Genomic DNA, 21,928 nt, shown 5'->3' with positions numbered 1-21,928 from the left:
TAAAAGTTGGTATTGACAGAAAGCTCACTATGTGCAAGGTACCATTCTAAGCACATACATATATGCGTATGTATACATATTTAGGTATATGTATACAGGTACACATGCATATGTATTAACTCACTTAATCCTTGCAACAATGCTATATGACAAACAAGGCACCTAAGGTCACACAGCTAGTAAGCAGTGGAATAAATTAGAACCCAAGCAGACAGGCTTATATATGTATGACCACCTGCTACACTATAGTGGGGAAAAGGCAAGGCTACCACACTATACAACTCTGGGGTTGCAGGGGGGCACCATTCACAATATAGCACACCAAAATGGTATCTCCCACACTTGTGCAATGGAGTGACCCTGCTCAGGGCCCTGAACCTGAGTCTGGAACTCGTAGTGTAAGTGGAGAACTACTACAGGTCCCTGAGGAAAAATGGTAGGTTCTGGGGCTTATGGACTCAGTGAGAAATATTATCAGGGGATAGCCTTAAATATACAACTTGACAGTGATTTTCCTGTAAGCACCAGGGGAACCTTTGAAACTATGTAAGGATGGGAATGGTGTGATTCCTGACACTGCCCCAGTGCAGGTCTCATCATCTCTTACAGAGTACACGTGACAGTTTCCTTCCTGGACTCCCTGCCTCCCCCCGGCCCCTTTCTTTCTAACCTGATTTTTGCCCCAGCCGCCAGTGATAGTTCTAATACACAAACCTGACCATGTTGCTTCCCTGCTTAAGAAACCCTCCCAGATAAGAACAATCTACAAGATGTATTCCTAAGTGAAACAAGCAAAGTGCAGAACAATATGAATAGCATGCTACTATTTGAATTAAAATAGATCTCTGTATCTGCTTGTAGGTATATATATGTGTGTATAAAGATGGAATAGTTCTGAAAGGATGCTCAAGTCTGCTAATAGTGACAGCCTCCAAGGAGGGGACAGGGTGGTCGGGAGATAGAAGCAAGACAGAGACTTACTTTTCACTGTATACCCTTTAGTGCCTTTTAAATTTTATACATGTATTACCTAGTCAAAAAATAAATAAAAAGAAAAAATATTTTAAATAAACAAAATGGAAAAAAAAGTAAAACCCTTTGGAAAAACCGATCAACTTTCAGTGTTTTCCTACTACCCATGGTTGAAACTCAAACTCAAGGCCTTCTGTGATCTGATTCCAGGTTCATCTTTCCTCTCTTCCACTCCCACTCCAGCCACCCTACACCACTAACAATTTCCCCAAAACACCACGCTCTCTTTTTGAGCCTTGCCATGAGCACAGGCTGCGCCCTCCCCCATGGGCTGCTGCCCTCCTTGTCCAGAGAATTTGTCAGCCTTCAAGAGATGGCACAAGCATCAAGGCCTCTAGGAAGACTTCCCTGACCCACAAGTAGTAAAGGTCAGAGCCCTTAGATCTATGCTTTCCCAACCTCTGCCTCCACCCCTAGCTTATATGTATCCTACCATAGCGCAGATGTCTGTGTCTGAAACCCACTAAACTGTGACCTCCTGAAGGGCAGAGATGGGGGGATTGGCAGAAGAGGAGGCTGAAAAAGCCTGCAACACGGCATATCGACTTGATCCTGTAGGTGCTGGGGAGTCATGAAAGGGGAGGTGACATGGTCAGATCAGGAAATTAGAAACCATGGGACACATGTCCAGGTAAGAGAGGATTGGAAGCTTAGACTAGGCTTATAGGAATAGTAAGGACAGAAACAAGCCAACAGCTTCTCAAGAGATTTAGGAGGGAGAAGCCAGGGGACTAGGTGCTGACTATTATGGGATACTGGATACTAGATAAAGGGAAGGAAGAGTCAGGGATACTTACGTGTGCAACCTGAACAACTGGGGGGCTAGACAGGGATACCTGTTCTCTGGGCTGGAGTCGGGCTAGGAAAGCTGCTTGATTGAGACAGCATGCCTCGTCCTTGGACCTGCCAGTGCTTGGCAAATGACACACCCAGCCAGGCACCCAGGGAGCCCAGAGTGAGTGAGTGAACAATCCATGTCTCCCTACCATTATAGGCAGACCTCGCGGGAGCCAGGCAGAAGGGACTGACCACTTCCCAGAGCCCTGGGTAAGCAAGAGTTGCCATGAAGAAACGGAACAGGTACCTTATACACGGTGGTTTTATTTTCCATGGCATCTGCTATTTTCATCATCGGAGAATGGAGCCACTTGATCTCCATTTCGCGCGGGTCCACGTCACCCAACAGCTCATCAGATTCTCCAGTGGCCAAGCCTTTAACACAACCAACACCACTGTCAGGGCCCTGGCTTTTCGTTGATGCCAGCCCCCTGGTCAGGCCTCAGTGGAAAAGATATGTGGATGCTGCCCAGAGGAGTTGGGAAGGACAGTTCTTTCATTCCTGCTGAGAGGCCATATGACAAAGGATTAAAGGCCTGGGTTTTGTAGTAGGGTACTCGCCTGATGGAGCTGATCTTGGAACCTCAGTTTCCTCATCTGGAAAATGAGAATGCCATAAGCCCTATGACACAGGGGTGCTGTGAGTCATAGCAGAGGATTCCTGAAATGCACTGGCCCAAGACACTGTTCTGTAAATGGTAGCAACTGGGATTCCCTCTCCAGGACCAGGCCTCTCTCCCCCTCCCTCTGGCCCCTTGCCTGGAGCTGACCTCCACTGCAAACCACAAATGTACCCATTGCCCTAGGCCCATACTACGCTCACACCTGTTTCTAAACTTTACCCTCAGCCCCTCCCCTGGGCCTCTAATCTCTACTCACTCTTCAAGGTCCAACACTAGGGCCAACTCCTCCAGGAAACTCTCACCATTAACCTCTCCCTCTTCTCAATTTCCCAGACCTCAATCTTTTTCCAAAGTGCATGCTCAGTGATAGAGCCTCTCTTGCCTTCACATCCAGCCAGGGTCAAGCATCACCATAAGAACATGAGCTCTAATTCCTCCCAATTGCCCACTTGAGAGAAGAGGAAAGTAAAGTTCAGAAAGGGGAATGACTTGCCCAAAGCCATATGGGGAATAAACTCTGAAGTGAGCAAGTCCTCTAGTCCTCATTTGTGATCTAAGGACACTAAAAGGCCCAGAGGAGGAAAGCTACTGGCCATCAAGAGAAACATAAAAACTGAAAGCCAGTCCAGCTAGGGCTTTCTCCATTATTCTAGAGTGCCCACAGACAGGCCCAGAGAGCACCAGGCACCCTTCTAGGGTAGGATAGAGAAGGAAGGAGGAGCCATAAGCCAGGGCTGCAGAATGGTAGTATCTGAAGAGATACTCCTACAGGAGTTTCTGAAAGACACACCTCTGTACCCCAGCAAATAATCATCTTAATAACAGCTAATATTTACCAAGCATGTACTATATGCCAGGCACTGTTCTAAGTGGTTTTACATATTAAACAAGTCTTCACAATTATCTTATCAGGTGGGTGCTAGTGTCTCCGTTTTACAGATGATGTCATTGAGACATGGAGAAGTTAAGCAACTTGTGCAGCATCATACAGCTAACAAGAAACAAAACTTGGATTTGAATCCAGGCAGTCCATTCCCACTCAGCTACTCTGAACTGGGGAAATCTTTGACAACAGGGCAGAAGAACTGGTTTGAATGCCACCTCTGCCTGCCACTGACCATGCGCCATTTGGCAAATATCATCTTTCTGTCACTCAGATGCCTCACTCGCCAATGGGGGTGAGAATAAAATCTAGGAGCGGACATGCAATGGCTGAGACAAAGCTTAGGGCAACATGAGACAAGGGGTTTTTGAGAGGAGTGTCTCAGTCCACTCCAGGTCCCAAGAGATGGGGAAAGGAACCTCACATTTCCTGAGCATCTCACTGTGTACCAGGTACTTTGCTGATTTTTTCCTATTGACAAGAGCCCACAACCACCTCCATGGCCCAGATTAGAATTCTCCACCTTGTGGGAGAAGACACTATGCTTAGAGCTGGTTAAACAATTTTGCAAAAGCCAGAGTAGGGTCAGGGCAGGAGGAGGTCAAATGTGAGATTTGGTGTCAGGTCTGTGTGGCTTCACCAGGGCAAGACAAAGTGCTGGGCAGGCCAGTCCACTCACCACCACTTACATTCCATGGTGTCTTCGTTGGCCTGCTCAGTATCCTCAATGTCAAAGACCTCAGTCATTTCCTTAACGATCTCAGCACTGAGATGGGCAGGTAGAGTGTGGGTGGCAGGTGGAAGTGTATAGAAGCTGATCTTCCCGCTGCATTGGGAGGCGGGAGGAAATTGGTAGTGATGTCATCAAGAGAACAAATGACCAAAGAGAAGATGAGTTGCCAAATCAGAAACAGTGAGGGACAACAAGCAAACCCAGACAGTGGCTCCTGAACAAGAGGCTGAGCTGCTGGATAATCGCTGGCCATAAATTCCCGAGCAGGACATTGGCCTTCCCTGTCCTGGGACCCAGGAAGTCAGGCTGCCCCCACCGCTGCAATGAACATAGATGAGCCCCTTGGTGGAACCTGACGCCCAGAGGGCCTCATCCTTACCTCTAGTCCCCTCCTCACCTCACCCAGTCAGCCAGGACAGCTTTGGCCGCCTGCTCCTGACTGTATATGCCTCCCTTCTTCTTCTTCCCCAAGCGGTGGGCCACTGCAGTCAGAAAGTGCTCAGTGGTCTGGAACCCAGAGACACCGTAATAGTTGGAAATCTGGTAAAGGGAGGAAAAGAAATCATGAGGAAGAATGAAGGGCCCTTGGAGTGGGGTAGGGCATGAGCAAGAGCCCTGCGTACCTCCTCCAAGTTACAGCGCTGCAAGATGGTCTCCACCGGGGTCACGGGGTCTCCCAACTTCTGCACATGGATGCAGTTGCGCAGGATGGTGCCCACCTCTGAGTTGGGTCCTGGAACAATGCCTGGGGCATCCAGCAGCCTGATGAACTTGTCCAGGTAGACCTCCTGCATAAACCTGGGGTGGGAGAGAGGAGATGACAGAGGACACTGACAAGCCCAGGTGTGTCTGGTGTCCTCTAGGCCCCAGTCACACAGTTGAGAGAAGCGGTGAGGGGCAGATTGCGTACAGATGAAGGTGGAGCGATGTGGGGCCGGGGGCTGTGGAGCCCTACCGACCTGGAACTGATTCTAGTCTAGCCTCTGCCATTGGGAACTGAGCTGCAGGACTATGGGCAAGCTTCTGACTCTCTGAGGCTCAGCTGCTTCATCTAGGAAGCAGAGCTGTGTATTCGTAGCCCAGTCTTACACATCTGCTAGGAGGCTTCAAGGAGCTAAGAGGGAAGCACCCAGCTAGGAGCCTGGCCCACACCTAGTGTGTGTCAGGTAAACAAAGGCTGTTAGTGAGATTACCACACCCAGGGAAGAATCAGAGGCTGGTCTAAGATAAGGAAAGGGACAGGGGCTGAAGGCATGGGAGTTGGGTGAATGGTAGGGTCAAGGAGCTGTGGAGTGGGGGAACAGGCAGGTGCTTACTTGGTGACCCCAGGAACAGCTCCCACACTGCACGCACGGCTGCGTTTCAGGCTATTGATCAGGCTGCTCTTTCCAACATTGGGAAGGCCTACAGAGGAGCAGCAGATGGGTCAGGGCAGGAAGGGCCCTCAGGAACATTTGGGCCAGCCTGTATGTGAGTGGCCCATGCAGGGGCAGTGACCAGGACACAGGAAAGCCAAAAAGAGAGCCAGGCCTCCTGCCTTCCCACCCCAGGCCCTCACATGGCCTTTCTAGCCCTCTCCTCCATTTGTGAGCATATTGACTAGACAAGGCCCTCGTTCTAGATATGACACTCACCTCCCACCTACAACCAGCCTGAGAAAGGTGCTCAATGCAAGGCCTCTGTGACATGATCTAACAGAAGGTAGACATTTGCAAGTGTCTGTGAAAGAGAAAACCATCTCCCCTGGTGTGTAATTCACCTGGCGAGGGGGCTTAACTCCAGATGCTAGTCTCTGAGCAGCTGTCTGCTTGTGGTGTGGTATTTTTCTGTTTGGGCATCTGTGAGTACCTCTCAGTATGAGAATTTCCTTGTGTGTTTCTCCCTGAGTCTCTCATTCCCACCATTGTCTTTCTCTGTGGGCTAGAATTTACACGTATATCACTTTCATGGATGTGCCTGGGTGTGTGTACGTACCCCTCGTGCGTGGAAGGTACATGTACACCTCTTTTTCTCTGTGTCTCTTGGTCTCTTGGTTTTTCTCATTCTAAATATCATTGCTTTTTCCATTTTTGTCTTTCTTTCCTACTCACGTTTTCTCTACCGCATCTTTCCTTCTCTATGTATCTCTATAAGCATCTTTCTCTGCCGGTTTGTCTCACTGTCTCTCATTCTGGCCATTGTCTTCTCTCTGATTCTCCCCACCCTGCCAATTCGGCCTCTTTGTAATTCCCTCTACGCCAACTCATCTCATCCTCTACGTGTTCCTTCTTTCTGTGGGCTTGTCTCTCTCTCTATATATGCCCCTCCACACCTGTTTCACTGTGTCTCTTTTTCTCTCTCCCTGTCTATGCCTCCCTAACTCTCTTCTCTGTCTCCATTTCTCTCTATATATCTATCTGTCTCATCATAGACACATCTGTGTATTTGTCTCTCTCCGTGACTCTGGGTGTGTGACTGTGTTTGAGGGTTGAGTGTACCTAGGCACACGTGTCTCTCTGTGGCTCTATTTGCTTGGGGAGAGCAGAGTTGGGGTGAGTGGGAAGGGTGAGGTGGGAAGGACTTGGTCTGCAGGTGTTTTGCCTCTGGATCTGTACATGTGCTTGTGGATCTGTATGTGTGCATAGGACTGTGTGTGTGTTCCTGTGTCTACATCTTGGCTCTGGCCTCGTTCTATGTGCTTCTCTCTGAGTCTGTTTCTCTATCCCTGTGTTTGTCTCTCTCTCGTTCTTTCTTTGGACATGCACATCTGCCTCTCTACATACCTGGGGTGTTTCTAGCCCTCTTATGTCTCTCTCTGCAGGTCTCTGTGCACAAGTCTGTCTCTATGTCCTTTCTGGTATTTCCTTTTTTTTTTTTAATTGAGTTATTGATAGGTTACAATCTTGTGAAATTTCAGTTGTACATTAATGTTTGTCAGTCATGTTGTAGGTGCATCACTTCACCCTTTGTGCCCACCCCACCTTTCCCCTGGTATCCACTAAACTGTTCTTGGCCCATAATTTTAAATTCCTCATATGAGTGGAGTCATACACAGATTATCCTTCTTTCGCTGGCTTATTTCACTTAACATAATTCTCTCAAGGTCCATCCATGTTATTGCAAATGGAATGATTTTGTTCTGTTTTGCAGCTGAGTAGTATTCCATTGTATATATGTACCACATCTTCTTTATCCATTCATCTATTGCTGGACACTTAGGTTGCTTCCACGTCTCGGCTATTGTAAACAGTGCTGCAATAAACATTGGGGTGCATAGGACTTTTGGGATTGCTGACTTCAAGCTCTTTGGATAAATACCCAGCAGTGGGATGGCTGGATCGTATGGTAGTTCTATTTTTAATTTTTTGAGGAATCTCCATACTGTTTTCCATAGTGGTTGCACCAGTTTGCATTCCCACCCTTTCCGGTATTTCTTTGTGATCATATCTCCCTCTCCCTGCATGCTTCTGTGATTTAATTCTGTCTTCCCTTTCCACTCCCCACCAATCCAACCATTTGGCTCCCCAGTTCTTTTTCTGTGTCTATTCAAGTACGCATATCTATACCTTTTTCTCAGTGTTTAGCTCTCTCTCCAATGTCTTTCTCTCTTGGCTTAACTTCCTCCCCCCAATGGTCTATCTCTGCCTCTCTCAATTTCCCTATTCCCTTCCCACCATCCTTCCCTCAGTGCCCTGGGTTCCAGAGAGGCCAAGGTTTGAGCCTCAGCTCTGTCTTCTCTCAAACAGGGCTGAGCCCCACAAGTTCCGTTCCCTTCTCTGGGCCTCAGTGTTCTTATCTGTAAAAGGGAGATGTTCATCCCTCCCTCCCACAGCTCTGGTAGGATGAGATGGTGTTAACTCAAAGCCCAGCCCTGTACATTTGGTCCATGGTTCTAACACTCAATGCACAGTGGTGATTCTGAGTATGCCTTCCCACATCCATCAATCCAAATTACCAATCACAAAACCCTTCCTGAACTGCTCCTCTCTTCCCCAGAAAGGTAATACAAAGTTCCCAGAATCCTTTTGCCAAATGAAGCCCCTGCCCAAGGAAGCAGCCTGGGCCCCATGACCTCCCCCAAGGCCTTACCCACAACGCCCACACGGATATGGGTGCGCACTTCGCCAAGGCGACAATAGTTCCCCAGAACTCTCATGAGGTTTTCAGCTCCAAAGCAGGCTTTGCTTTTCAGCAGTGACTCAGAGGCCTGCTCCACTGACACACTACGACGACTCTGGAAAATGAGGGGTATAACAGAAGAGGCATCAGGTAGGAGATGTGGTCTGGGCCGATTTCCAACTTTCAGGGAAACTTTCAGGGCCACCTCCTTGTAATCACCGAGATCCCCAACCTGAAGCAGAGGGCTTCTCACACAGGCCCTGAACACCTGCCATTTCCCTGCTCCCTTCAGAGACCCATGAGGCCTGTTTTTCCACTGTCTTTGCATCTCTAGTCTTCTCTGTCCCTGCCTTTGCTTGGACACAGGTGTCTCTTGCCTCCCTCAGCAGGGGCAGGATGGCATCCTGGCCTCTCAACAGGTGAGGTTTGAGTTCCAGCTCTGCCTCTCACAGGCATGTGCCCAACAAATCCTGCTTCCCTTCTCTGGGCCTTGGTGCCCTCATCTGCACAATGGGGACATCTGCCCTCCCTGCCTGTGGCAGGAAGAGATAGATGCCTGGCCCACATACAGCCTACCTTCCCTTGATTCCTCACACAGAACAAGCCCATTCCAGCCTCCATCTCCTTACTCCTAATGCCACCTCCTCTACTCAGAATGCTCTTCCTCCTTTTCCTCCTTCCTTACTTACCCAGCACAGCACTGCAAAATAGGAATTAACCTAAATATCCATCAATAAGAAACAAGTTAAGGAGATACATCCTTAAAGTGGAATACAAATGAAAGAAAGCTGTTAGAAAAGGATGCTTACCACATTTTTGCCATCAAAAAGACCAAAAAATTATAAATGAGAAACAGTGGTCGCCTCTTATCCATGGTTTCAGTTACACACAGTTAACCATGGTCCAAAAAGATTAAATGGAAAATTCCAGAAATAAACAATTCACAAGTTTTAAACTGCACGCCATTCTGAGTATCGTGATGAAATCTCATGAGTCCTGCTCAATCCCATCTGGGTGTGAATCATCCCTTTGTCCAGCATGTCCACTCTGTACACACCACCCGCCCAATAGTCACTTAGCAGTCATCTCGGTTATCAGACTGACTGTCACAATATCACAGTGCTTGTGTTCGAGTAACCTCTATTTTACTTAATAATGGCCCCAAAGTGCAAGAGTAATGATGCTGGCAATTCAGAAAGGCCAAAGAGAAGCCGTAAAGAGCTTCCTTTAGGTGAAAAGGTGAAACTTCTTGACTTAATAAGGAAACAAAAAATTGTACACTGAGGTTGCTAAGATGTATGGTAACTTTTATTACAGAATATTGTTATAATTGTTCTATTTTATAATTATCATGGGTAATCTCTTACTGTGCCTAATTTATAAATTAAACTTTATCTTAAGTATGCATGTATAGGGAAAAACATAGTATATATAGGGTTTGGTACTATCTGTGATTTCAAGCCTCCACCGGGGGTCTTGGAATGTATCCCCCCTGGATAAGCAGGGACTACTGTATGTTTCTCCCAGATGAGCAAAGATTAAAATCTTTAATGATATCAAATGTTGGCAAGAGTGTAGGGAAATAGGCCATCTCACACATTCATCTACCCCACTGGTGGGAAGATAAATTGGTACAGCCACTGGGGACGGGGGTGGGCGACAATTTATCAATGTTTAGGAAAATGTAAAACGTGTAAAGCCTAGCCACTCCACCTCTCAGTATCCAACCTACACAAACACTTGCCCACCTGCCAAGACATGTGCAAGGGTGTGCTGAAGTACTGACTATAATGATAAAAAAACTGAAAACTGGGCCAGCCCCAGTGGCCTAGTGGTTAAGTTCGACACATTCCACTTCAGCAGCCCAGGTTCAGCTCCCAGGTGCAGACCTACACCACTCAGCTGTCAGTGGCCATGCAATAGTGGTGGCTCACATACAGGAGTAAACAGAAGTAGTAATGAATAAATATATGTAAAAGGGTTTGACCATAGTTTTAATTGAAGAAATATAAATTAAAACAAGAAATCTTTAAAAAAATTGAAAACTAATTTTTATTTAGCATCAAAAAGGTAGATCTCTATAGAAAGATCTCCAAGGAAAATAAAAAGGAAGTCACAGGATGAAATATACGATACCCCTAAACACTATTTTCTCTTTATATATACATCCACACATATATAAAGCACAGAAAAACATCTGGAAGGATACACACCAAACTGACAATGGTGGTTACCAATGGGTATGGATAAAGGAGATTGGAATTAGGGGTACTGGTGAATGAGTATTTAAGCTTTATCTGTAATTGTTTTCATTTTTTCTACTTTATTTTTTATACCTGGTACAAGATGGAAAAAATGTCCCCCATCACCCAGTTTCTCTCCCTAGAAGCAACCAATGTTTCTGTATACTTGAATATTTTACAATAAAAATGTATTTCTGTATTAACGATATAATTAGAAAGTAGTGCAATTTGTTTTAAAGAGAAAAACAAATGGAGGTATATATTTTTAAAATTTAACAAATAGTTAACCATATTTTCCAAATTTTCTATAGACAGTACACATTACTCTTACATCTGGGAAAAAAAAATGCTTCCTGAAGAGTAATAATATAGGAAGGAGAAAAACGAAACTAATATTAAGAAGTCATCCAGTAAAGCAAAAAGCTCAAAGTTGAAGGCCCAGTTCAATTACCAAAGGGCTGGAGGCCCAGGGCCAACTCACAAGCCCCCAACCCTGGCCCCAGGCTACCATCAAAGAGGCTAGATGCCCCTGGCCCCAGCTTACCAGGTTTTTGACCTGATGCTGGGTGCTGGCCTTGAAAGCCACAGCTGGCAGCTCATTCCGAAGGTAATCCAGCCACTTTTCCACAACCTCCTTGGGGACCAGGTCTGGGGAAAATAGGAACAGATAGGACTGGTAAGGAGAACAGTACCTCAATGGCTCACTCCAAAGACACAGCCACCCACACCCAAGGCTAGGCCTTGTTCTCCTCCCAACAGATACCACTCCCTGTCCAGTCCCCAGGTTAGAGTGAGAAAGGACAGTATAGTCTAGGGGACAGTTGGTACTCTCTGAAGGGACTTCTGTTCCCTCATGGAAAATGGGCAAACTAGCTGTTTAGTCCCAGATGCCTTCCTTCCAAGACAGGGAGACCAGGGTGCCAGAGGCCTCTAATAGATTGTTTTCCATCCCCTCTCTGGATCATTCTAGGCTGGGCCAAATGTCAAGAATAGCTCTGACAAGAATGGCTACCATTTGTGAAGTAGTGACCATGTACATACCAAGCACTTTATCATTAATTTTCACAACAACCCTGTGAGGTTGGTACAATGATAGCCCATTTTACAGCTAGAGAAACAGAAGCTCTCGGGTGACATGACTTGTCCAAGATCCCAAAGAAAACAGACAGCACAACTGAGATGAGACCAGAACCTGAGTGACTCCTGAGCCCACGTGCTCTTCTGCCCTAGTCTTTGGGTTCCAGCTTGGGGAAGACAGAAATTCTCCAGGGTAGGCCAGTCACAGATAAGGCTCAAAATGTCAAGAACAGAGGGCTAAAAGGTAGACAGGCTTGGACTCCATTCCAAACTTCTGCTACACTCTGTGTGGTCGTGTGTGTGTGTGTGTCTTTACACAAAAGTGACTTCACCTCTCAGATTTCTTGCTTTAAAAACTGGAACAAGAATTCCTACCTTGCACAACTGTTATGAATACCACTGAGTTGCTGGGTCTTGGGGTCTGGTCCCAGCTAGTTTTTCAAGAAGGCCTGGCCCCTGCCCTGCCTTACCCAATCCTGCCCAACACCCACCAATCTTGTTCAAGACCAGGACCAGCTTCTTGTTGCCTTCTGCCCGCAGGACAGCCTCCTCCATTTGGAAGCAACGGCAGCCTAGCGGGTCCCTGGCATCCAGGACTTCCAGAATCACATCAGAGTATTCCACCACCTGCAGGGCAGAGGATGGGTGATGAAGGCAGGGAAAGGATTGAGTAGCAATGACACAGGCCCATGAAAGAAAACGTCTCCATCTCAATCAGGAAAAACAGAAATGGAGAGGAGATGTAACTGGATTGGTGTCCTCCTCAAAGGGCCTTAAGAAATGGGTCCCCATACCTTACGGAACTCCTTGTAATAAGCCTTCCTTGTGCTCTCATCATCCAGCTGAGGAAACATATTTAATTCCTGCAAAACCTCTTCCTAAAGGAAAAAAAAAGAGAATGGTCCAGGGGAGGAAAGAGAGAGTGAGAGCCAGGGTTTTAGAAACCATGGGAGGCTGGGGGAGCCTTACGAGTCCCAGCCCAAGTAAGAATAGCTTTGACCAGCCAACAAAGCCAGGAACTAGAAGAAGAATGGATAGACCCACATGGTGCGTGTATCTGCCTCTGTGTAAGTAAGTGTGTGTTTGAGCACCAGCTAGAGGCCTTAGAGTGCACATGGGTGTGTAAGGGAGGAATGTGAGAGGGAGGTGTAAGTGAGAAAGACGATTTATGGGGGGACATGGGATGGGGGAGGCAAAATACATACTTTTTGTTAGAAAAGGGACTGTGAGTTCGAAAGTGCATATTCTGTGAGATGAGAATATATGCCAAAAGAGGCAGTAAGAAGTCCCAGAAGGAAGATGACATCCCCCCAACATATACTCCTCTTAACCCTCCCTTCATACTCTCACTCCCTCTCTCCCCCGTCCTCTAGTTCTATGTCTCCCAGCCCCCATTCCAACCCCCAGTCTTTGGGTTCCAGCTTTGGAGAGAGGACCTATCCAGGGTTGTCCAGTCACAGATAAGGCTCAAAATGACCCTGTACCTCCTTCTCATCCTTCCTCCCTCCCTCTATCCTCATTGTTTCCCATCCTCTCTGTACTGATTCCCTATTTCCCCTCCAACGACCTCACACTCTTCCTCTTTCCCTTTTACAGAGCAATGGCAAAAGATGCTTTTAAGCAAACCCACACCAGTCCTACCCAGGGGCCAAGGCTGCTCTCTTACCTTGCGCTCAAATTCCTCTTGGCGTCGCAGGACATCCTGACAGTAGCTCTCAATGGTCCTGCGTCTGTGTCTCTCTTGCTCCCGGGCAGCTTGCTGCTTCTCCCTCATCTCCCCAACCTAACAAGTGAACACACACCAGTACTGTAGCTGACTAGATCTTCAGCCTAAGGGAGGGCTGGGAGACCAAGAATAACAGGGAATGGGTGACAGGGAGGAAACAAGGTGACATGGCAGAGGTGGGAGGAGCAGGGATACAGGGAGAGCAGATATGACAGCAGGAGATAAGGGGTTTGAGACAAAGGAAAAGACAGACAGATGAAGGAAGGGAAAGTGTGGCAGAGAACAATAAAAAGAGGGTATGTGAAGCTGAGAGAGAATGTGTTCTAGACAGAGGGAACCACTGAAGACTAGAGGGGGAAAGAGGACAAGGATCTTCCAATATTTAAAGAGCAGGAAGAGGAAGGAGCAGCAAGAGAGACTGGAAAACAGGAAGGAGGACATCCAGGAGAGTGAGATGATAAGAAAGTCAAAGTGAGAGTGTTTCAAGGGAAAGCGAGAGTATTTCAAGGAAAGCACGGTCTCAAATACTGAGAACTTGGATAAGATTAAGTAAGATAAGGAAGAAAACTCTCCATGAGTGTGATGTCAGAGAACACACTGGTGAGGCTGGCAGGGGTCATTTCCATGAAGCAGTGGGAACATAGGCTGGACAGCAATGATGTCCAGCAAGGTGAGGGGGAGATGAGTAAATGGAGACACTAAATCAAGTATCAAAGCGACTACCCTCTCTCCCTCTTCCACAAACAGCCTCAAGAACCCTAACAGTTCTGGCCTTTGCCCTTCCATTCACCACTTCTGCGGACCTAGAAGTCGAACTAGGCCTTCTCTCTCCCCCAAGGTAAAGGGCTTACCCTCTTCTTCTTTAATTCAGTGTCCCAATTGGCACGATCATTGGAGTGAACAAACTGGGGAGCAGAGGCCACTCTAGAGGCTGCTTTCTTCCCATTCTGCTTTGCAGGCTGGTCACCACACAAGAGGAAAAAATCAAACAGAGCTAATGAACCCATGGAAATCACCCCTCTCAAGGGGTTAAAGCTGCTCAGAAGTATAGTTATGGGGGAATGAGAGGAGTAAGCAAAAAGAAAGGCTCTGTCCCTGGAGGTCTGCCCATATGGCTTGAGAGAGACCCTCCCTCCTCTAGCCAGGCAGGTACTGACTGAAGAACCCCAGGAAATGGGGCATGGGGAAGAGCAACTAGGAAGGTTTCCCAAGTAAAGGCCAAGGAAAAAGCTAAGTAGCTCCCAAAGTGTGGTCCTTGGACTAGCAGCAGCAGCATCGCCTGGGAACTTGTTATAAAATACAAATTATCAGATGCCACAGCAGACCTACTGAATCAGAAGCTCAGGATGGGGCACAACAATCTGTGTTTTAACCGGCCCTCCAGGTGATTCTGGAGGGCCAAAGTTTGAGAACTTTAACCATGCTAAAATCTGAGAACCACAGCTCTGGACCAAGTCTTACTTGTCCACACCTTTCCCAGCACGACCAGGAGATCTAGGAGCGAGGGATAAAGATTATGTTTTGGCCTCCCTCCTCTCCATGAGCAATAGGGACTTGGGAATCAGGCAGACTTAAGTCCCAGGTGTGCCACCTTGAACCTAGGAACTTTATCAGAGACGCCCAGAGTCTCCTAAAAAATGGGATGATGACAATACCTACCTAGGTATATCAAGCACAAAGCAGCAATGGCTTACGGTGGAAACTTAATAAATGCTACTGATTCTCTACTACGGCCACCCAGGAGGGAAGGAAAGCCAGATCTACTGATTCCAATGTAGTGCTCTGTCTAGAGTCATCCAACATCTATCTACTGGGTTTTATGGGCCTCTTCTAGGGCAAGCAACCTGTTCCTGACATCACCTCCAACAATGGGTATACCTTACCTGATGGTGGGACCAACTTACCTTCTTGCAGCCTTTGGAACCTTTACTTGGCTTTTTATTCTCTACAAAAAAAAGAAAGAGCCATCATCCTCCTACCCAATATTTGTTGACACCTTAATGGAGGCCAGGCCACACTGGGAACCTAAGGAAACTTCAGACACCATGTCTATCTAGGCCCAGTACAAGACAGATACAGTAACGGTAGCAACAGTGTCAGAGGAAATACTGGATATAAGGTTTGGGGCATTATTTCAATGCAAACTGAAACAATTCTTGGAATCCTGTGACGAGAGTGACCTGAATGTGCACTTGAGACTCCTTTCTCTCCCCCAACTTCTGACTGGGGCAACTCAGTAATTTCAGCACCAGGCTGAGATGGGGGCGCTGGCAGTATGGGAAGGTGATCTGAGGAGTCCGAGCTGGCTAAGCCAAGGTAGATGCCCTCAGCACATGGGGAGAGAACTGTCCCTTCCTGCCAACCCTGCTCAGGCCATTGCCTCCAAAGGAACTTGCTCTGTACAGCTGAAGTGCAGCCTCCCTTGGATCCAAGGAAGAGAGAGCTCACCTTCTCCAATCACGCCTTAATGAAGCCCAGAAACTTAAGAGGCCTCTCCCCGCTTCAATGAGAAGTCCCATCTGCTACCCCTTCACAGCTGGCCTCTTGGGGAAGAATGGTTGCCCTTAATTCTCACCATCTGCAAGTGGGGCTAAAGGAATTCCTGGGGGGGAGGGGTTCTGGCAGGTCAGGATATATACAAACAAATATAAGAGCAGCTTGAGGTTACCAAACAGAGAACAGGCTCCCCAACCACATTAGGTGGTTCACACTGAAGCAGAGTTAATGTAGGAAACGGAGAATTTAAATACTACTACAAATTCTTAAGGAGATTCAAGAAGATACTTCAAAGGAACTATGTGAGAAAAAGATTCCCAAAACTTGATAATGAATAAAAATTCAATAGATGTAGTGAAAAACATAACAGACATCACTAACAACGAAATTAAAAGTTGGAAGATCAAGGGAAGAGAATGCTTAAAACAGAACAAAAATCCAAAGAAATGAAAACTATTGAGTAAAAATAGAAAATGGAGAATGGATCCAGGAGAGCAAATACCTAAATAATAGGAGTTCCTGAAAGAGTAAAAGTTACAAATGGAGAAGCTATTATTTTTTTAAATAATAAGCAAAAGTTCCTTAAGTTGAAAACAAGCTTGAGGTTTCAGATTAGAAAGGCTCATGGAGCATCAAGATTAACAAAAAAGACATATCCTGGGGATATCCTGATGAAATTTCTGAACTCTAAGGATAAAGAGAAAAATCTTATAAACTTCTAAACAGAAGGAGTTTCCAACAAAGGCAAGAGAAGTAGATAGCCTTCTCAAATCTACAATCCTGAACAATTAAGACAGAAGAATAACCATTACGAAGTTATTTTTTTTTTTTTTTGAGGAAGACTAGCCCTGAGCTAACTACTGCCAGTCCTCCTCTTTTTTGCTGAGGAAGCCTGGCCCTGAGCTAACATCGTGCCCATCTTCCTCTACTTTATACGTGGGACGCCTACCACAGCATGGCGTGCCAAGCGGTGCCATGTCCGCACCTGGGATCTGAACCAGTGAACCTGGGCCGCCGAGAAGCGGAACATGAGAACTTAACCGATGCGCCAGCGGGCCGGCCCCATTACGAAGTTCTGAGACAAGGGACTGTGTTCCAAAACTAAATTCCTGTACCTGACCAATAGATCACTCTTACATGAAGATAAAGGACAGACATTTTCAGATGTGCAAAGATTACCACCTGTGTTCCCTTTCTGGTAAAACTACTTGAGGAAGTATACCAGCAAAAATAAAAATTAAATCAGAAGATCTCGAGCTAAAGGAAACAAATAATGGTGAGCAGGAAAACTATTAAAACTTACCATTAAATCTAAAAAGAAAATGCTAGTAATCTGGCTAAGAACTATAATACATATTAAGAAAGGATTTTTAAAATCCAGGAAGCATATCATAGTGAAATAGCTCAGAACTAAAATACCAAATTATTTCAACAAAATTCAGGAATCAAGCAATAGGAGTTGGAAAAGGAAAAGCATGAAAGCATGCTAAAGATCTCACTTTGGAAGGGTAGGACAAAAATATTATTTAACTTTGGTAAAGTGATAGAGAAATTCAAGTTTAATCATGTTTGATATAAATAGGAATACAATTACCAACATAACTTTAATTACTGGAAGATTTTTTTAAAAACTTGATCAATTTTTAAAAAGTAAATAAATAAGGGAATAAGAGGAAACAAAAAATATAAAATAAAATAGCTGAAAGTAGACCAAACATATTAGTTACCAAAATGAATGTGAATGGGTTAAATTTCCCTGTTAACAACAACAATAACAGAAAACAAACCCCCAAGTCTCCTTTTCTTCCAAAGAATTCGTGTTGCAATGAAAAGAATGTGAGGTTTGGAATGAACCAGGTTTGGCCATTTTACTCAACAATTTCCATCTGCCTAACTTCTGGAAACTGAGGGCCTACACTAGATACAAGCACACAATGAAAGAAAATACCTCATTTAGAGAGGGGAAAAAACATCTGCTTCAGAGGGGAGAAGGAAGGGGAAGGAGAGAAGGGGAGGAGGGCAAGGGTACACTCATCACTCACAGCACTGCAGCACCCAGGAGCCTCTGCTAATCTGTTTTTCAACATTTTCAGAGAGAAAACTGCTACCATTTGTAAGCCAGCCAGACCTAGGTCACCATTCTGGCTCTCAATAGCTACCTAGCGATATGACCTTGAAGAATTTTCTTAAATCTCTCTGAGCCTCAATGTCTCCATCCACCAACAACATCTAGGTCAAACTCACCAACTCTCACATCACTACTACTCCAAGGCCGATCTCTCCATTCACCCATCATCTCCCATAGTCTTGCCTCACATCCCTGTACACCCAGCCTGACACTGACTCCACTCTCCAATCTCCCTCTGCTCCTGCTTCAAACTTCCCACTATGCCCTCTGAAACTCCCACTTGGGAGATCAGCACTCCTTTAATTCTTCCATCTCTCTTTGGGAACAATTCCCCAACCTCCTGCCTTAGTGGACACTCAGTTCTTCCCTGAGAACACTGCTTCCCCTGCAGGCCTCTGGAAAGGTGGTGGTTGTTTCTCTGGCACATGAGCAATTTGGGGCCAGTAGGTAGAGGAGGTGACCTCCAGATTCACCATTGCCAAACTAAGACTATTTCTCCCTCTTGTTAAAAAAGAAAAAAAAATCCTATTCTTTTTGAGGCCAATGCTATGCCTGTCACCTGAGTCACTTTTCCTCATTCATTGAAGCACCTGGTTCATAGCTTTACTTTCGATCCAAATACTGCCACCATCCACCTGGGTAACTGGTGATCACGGGGCCCCTTCCAACACTTGGGTTTCGTACTTCCTCAACATCCTCACTTCCAGGGATCCCCACTCCATGCAGCCACCTGCCCCACCCATTGGTATGGTGATACCTATGATCATCATCTGTAACTGCTTGGACTTGAGAAAGCAGTCTCAAACACCCCTCTCAACCATCTTCAAGCTCACTTGTTCAACCTCCCAGTTCAAGCTGCTTTGTTCGACTATCAACAAGCTCATTTGTTCAAGTCTTCTAGAGACTTCCAAAAACACTGAAGCCTCCACTTGGTTCCTTATTCATCAGCCAGCCCCCTTCCCTCCCTGTGCAACTTACATTCCACAGTCTATCAGTACAACAGATTATATACGTGTGCCACCAATCACGGATGGTTGTAAATCTTTTAAGCGATAAAACACTCTCTTTTTTAATAACCATTCAAAAATTACAACAGTTGAAGCCGTATTTGAGCACTCTTTGTAGGGGTCCTCAATAACCTTCCCAGATTTAATCATTATCATTACCATTTGGGTCCAAGGCATCTTCAGCTGAGAGCACAGGGAGTTGTACCATGCAGCACCTCCCCCATCTTCCGCTGCAATCATCCCAGTTAGTCTTATCATTACTTTAGTTGCAATTTAACAGTGAAAGACTTTGTTTTGTGTGCACATGTAAAGCTTTTCTATTTAATTTAATGTTTACCATTTTCCCCACTAATGTAGATGCGTATGATTGCTCTTTAACAGGTAATAGTCATGCGGTTCTAAAATACAAAAGGTATATTTTGAGGTCTCCCTCCCACACTTGTCCCTCGCCACTGCAGTGCCCTCACCGCCACAAGAAACCACTCTACTAGTTTATCGTTCATCAGTTTCTTTATGCAAATACAAATATATATTCTTATTTCCCCCCAATCTCTCTTATAGAAGGTAACATACTATAGTCAGCAACTTGTTCTTTTCACTTAACAAATCCTGGAGATCTTTCCATCTAATAGTTTTTCCCCACAATACATTCTTTCCATATAATCTCTCCATTCAATACTGCCTCGTTTTTTTAAACTGCCAGGGTTTTTTCATATGCATATACTCTATTTAACCAGCTAAGTACTGTCTGTTTCATGACTAATTCAATAATTCTATTATCATCTGGTATTTGATGTTCTTAAATAGAGTATAATTAATTTTGTTCATTTTTCTTGTGTTATTTGAAAAAAAAGTTGGATTCTTGATGAAAGCTTTTACATTAATATAAAGTAAATGTATTGAATTTTTTGTTTTCACCAAGCCCTACACAGGTAGGGCCACCATTCACACAGAATACAGGTATATCTTGTCTTATAGTGCTTTGCTTTATTACATTTTGCAGACACTGTATTTCTTACAAATTGAGGGTTTTCAGCAAACCTGCATCAAGCAAGTCTATTGGTGCCTTTCTTCCAAACAGCATTTGGTCACTTCTTGTCTCTGAGTCACATTTTGGTAATTCTCACAATATTTCAAAGTTGTTCATTATTATATATTTGTTATGTGATCAGTGACCTTTGATGTTACTATTGTAATTATTTTGGGGCACCACAAACTGTGCCCATATAAATAAATGTGTGTGTTCTGACAGCTCCACCAACTGGCCATTTCCCCACCTCTTTCCATCTCCTCAGGCCTCCCTATTCCGAGACACAACAATATTGAAATAAGGCTAATTAATAACTCTACAATGGTCTCTAAGTGTTCAAGTGAAAGGAAGAGTTGCATGTCTCTCAGTTTAAATCAAAAGCTAGAAATAATTAGGCTTAGTGGGGAAGGCATGTTGAAAGCCAAGACAGGCCGAAAGCTCGACCTCTTGCACCAAACAACTAGCCAAGTTGTGAATGCAAAGGAAAAGTTCTTGAAGGAAATTAAAAGTGCTACACCAGTGAACACACAAGTCATAAGAAAGCAAAACATATTGCTGATACAGAGAAAGTTCTAGTTGTCTGGACAGAAGATCAAACATGCTACAAAATTCCCTTAAGCCAAAGCCTAATCCAGACCAAGGCCCTAACTCTTCAATTCTAGGAAGGCTGAGAGAGGAGAGGAAGCTGCAGAAGAGTTTGAAGCTAGAAGAGGTTGGTTCACGAGGTTTAAGGAAAGAAGCTGTCGCTATAACATAAAAGTGCAAGGTGAAGCAGTGAGTGCTGATGGAGAAGCTGCAGCAAGTTATCCAGAAGATCTAGCTAAGATAATTTATGAAGGTGGCTACACTAAACAACAGATTTTCCATGTAGATGAAACAGCCTCATATTGGAAGAAGATGCCAGCTAGGACTTTCATAGCTAGAGAGAAGTCAATGCTGCCTTCAAAGCTTCAAAGGATAGGCTGACTCTCTTGCTAGGGGCTAGTGCAGCTGGTGACTTTAAGTTGAAACCAAAGCTCATTTACCATTCTGAAAATTCTAGGACCCATAAGAATTATGCTAAATCGACCCTGCCTATGCTCTACAAATAGAACAAAGCCTGGATGACAGCCTATCTGTCTACAATATGGTTTACTAAATATTTTAAGCCTACTATTGAGACCTACTGCTCAGAAAAAGATTCCTTTCAAAATATTACTGCTCATTGACAATATACCAGGTTACCCAAGAGCTCTGATGGAGATGTACAACGAGATTAATGTTGTTTTCATCCCTGCTAACATAATATCCATTCTACAGCCCGTGGACCAAGGAATAGTTTCAACTTTCAAGTACTATTATTTAAGAAATACATTTTGTAAGGCTACAGCTGCCATAGATAGTGATTCCTCCGCTGGATCTCAGCAGAGTACATTGAAAAACTTTTGGAAAGGACTCACCATTCTAGATGCCATTAAGAACATTGTGCTTCATGGGAAGAGGTAAAAATATCAACATTAACAGGAGTTTGGAAGAAGTAGATTCCAACCCTCATGGATGACTTTGAGGGATTCAAGACTTCAGTGGGGGATGTAGCTGCTGATGTGGTAGAAATAGCAACAGAACTAGAATTAGAAGTGGAGCATGAAGATGTGACCGAATTGCTGCAATTTCATGATATAACTTCAATGGATGAGGATTTGCTTCTTACGGACTAGCAAAGAAAGTGGTTTCCTGAGAAGGAATCTACTCCTAGTGAAGATTGTGGAAATGACAACAAAGATTAAGAATATTACATAAACTTAGTTGATGAAGCAGCGGCAGGGTTTGAGAGGACTGACTCCAATTTTGAAAGAAGTTCTACTGTGGGTAAAATGCTATCAAATAGCATCACATGTTACGAGAAATCTTTCGTGAAAGAATGAGTCAATTAATGTGGCAAACTTCACTGTTGTCTTATTTTAAGAAATTACCACAGCCACCCCAACCTTTAGCAACCATCACCCTGATCAGTCAGCAGCCATCTACCTCGAGGC

General features: G+C 45.0%; 1 protein-coding gene across 3 annotated transcripts in view; it reads right to left on the bottom strand.

Moving 5' to 3' along the window:
* GNL3L (G protein nucleolar 3 like) overlaps positions 1 to 21,928 on the bottom strand; it is a 32,683-nt gene that overhangs the window by 5,861 nt on the left and 4,894 nt on the right. For all 3 annotated transcript variants that reach the window (XM_044763151.2, XM_070501897.1, XM_044763152.2), the window contains exons 3-14: positions 15,157 to 15,197; positions 14,104 to 14,211; positions 13,193 to 13,309; positions 12,321 to 12,404; positions 12,018 to 12,153; positions 10,994 to 11,097; positions 8,177 to 8,321; positions 5,425 to 5,512; positions 4,732 to 4,906; positions 4,506 to 4,648; positions 4,065 to 4,201; positions 2,117 to 2,244 (exon numbers count right to left, since the gene is read on the bottom strand). In XM_044763151.2, coding sequence (XP_044619086.1) covers positions 2,117 to 2,244; positions 4,065 to 4,201; positions 4,506 to 4,648; positions 4,732 to 4,906; positions 5,425 to 5,512; positions 8,177 to 8,321; positions 10,994 to 11,097; positions 12,018 to 12,153; positions 12,321 to 12,404; positions 13,193 to 13,309; positions 14,104 to 14,211; positions 15,157 to 15,197 — 1,406 coding nt within the window. The remainder of the gene's footprint in view (positions 1 to 2,116; positions 2,245 to 4,064; positions 4,202 to 4,505; positions 4,649 to 4,731; positions 4,907 to 5,424; positions 5,513 to 8,176; positions 8,322 to 10,993; positions 11,098 to 12,017; positions 12,154 to 12,320; positions 12,405 to 13,192; positions 13,310 to 14,103; positions 14,212 to 15,156; positions 15,198 to 21,928) is intronic.

Source organism: Equus asinus, chromosome X, assembly GCF_041296235.1.
Source record: "Equus asinus isolate D_3611 breed Donkey chromosome X, EquAss-T2T_v2, whole genome shotgun sequence".
NCBI lineage: Eukaryota > Metazoa > Chordata > Mammalia > Perissodactyla > Equidae > Equus > Equus asinus.
The sequence above is the reverse complement of the archived record's forward strand: the minus strand, read 5'-3'. Positions and strand labels throughout refer to the sequence as shown.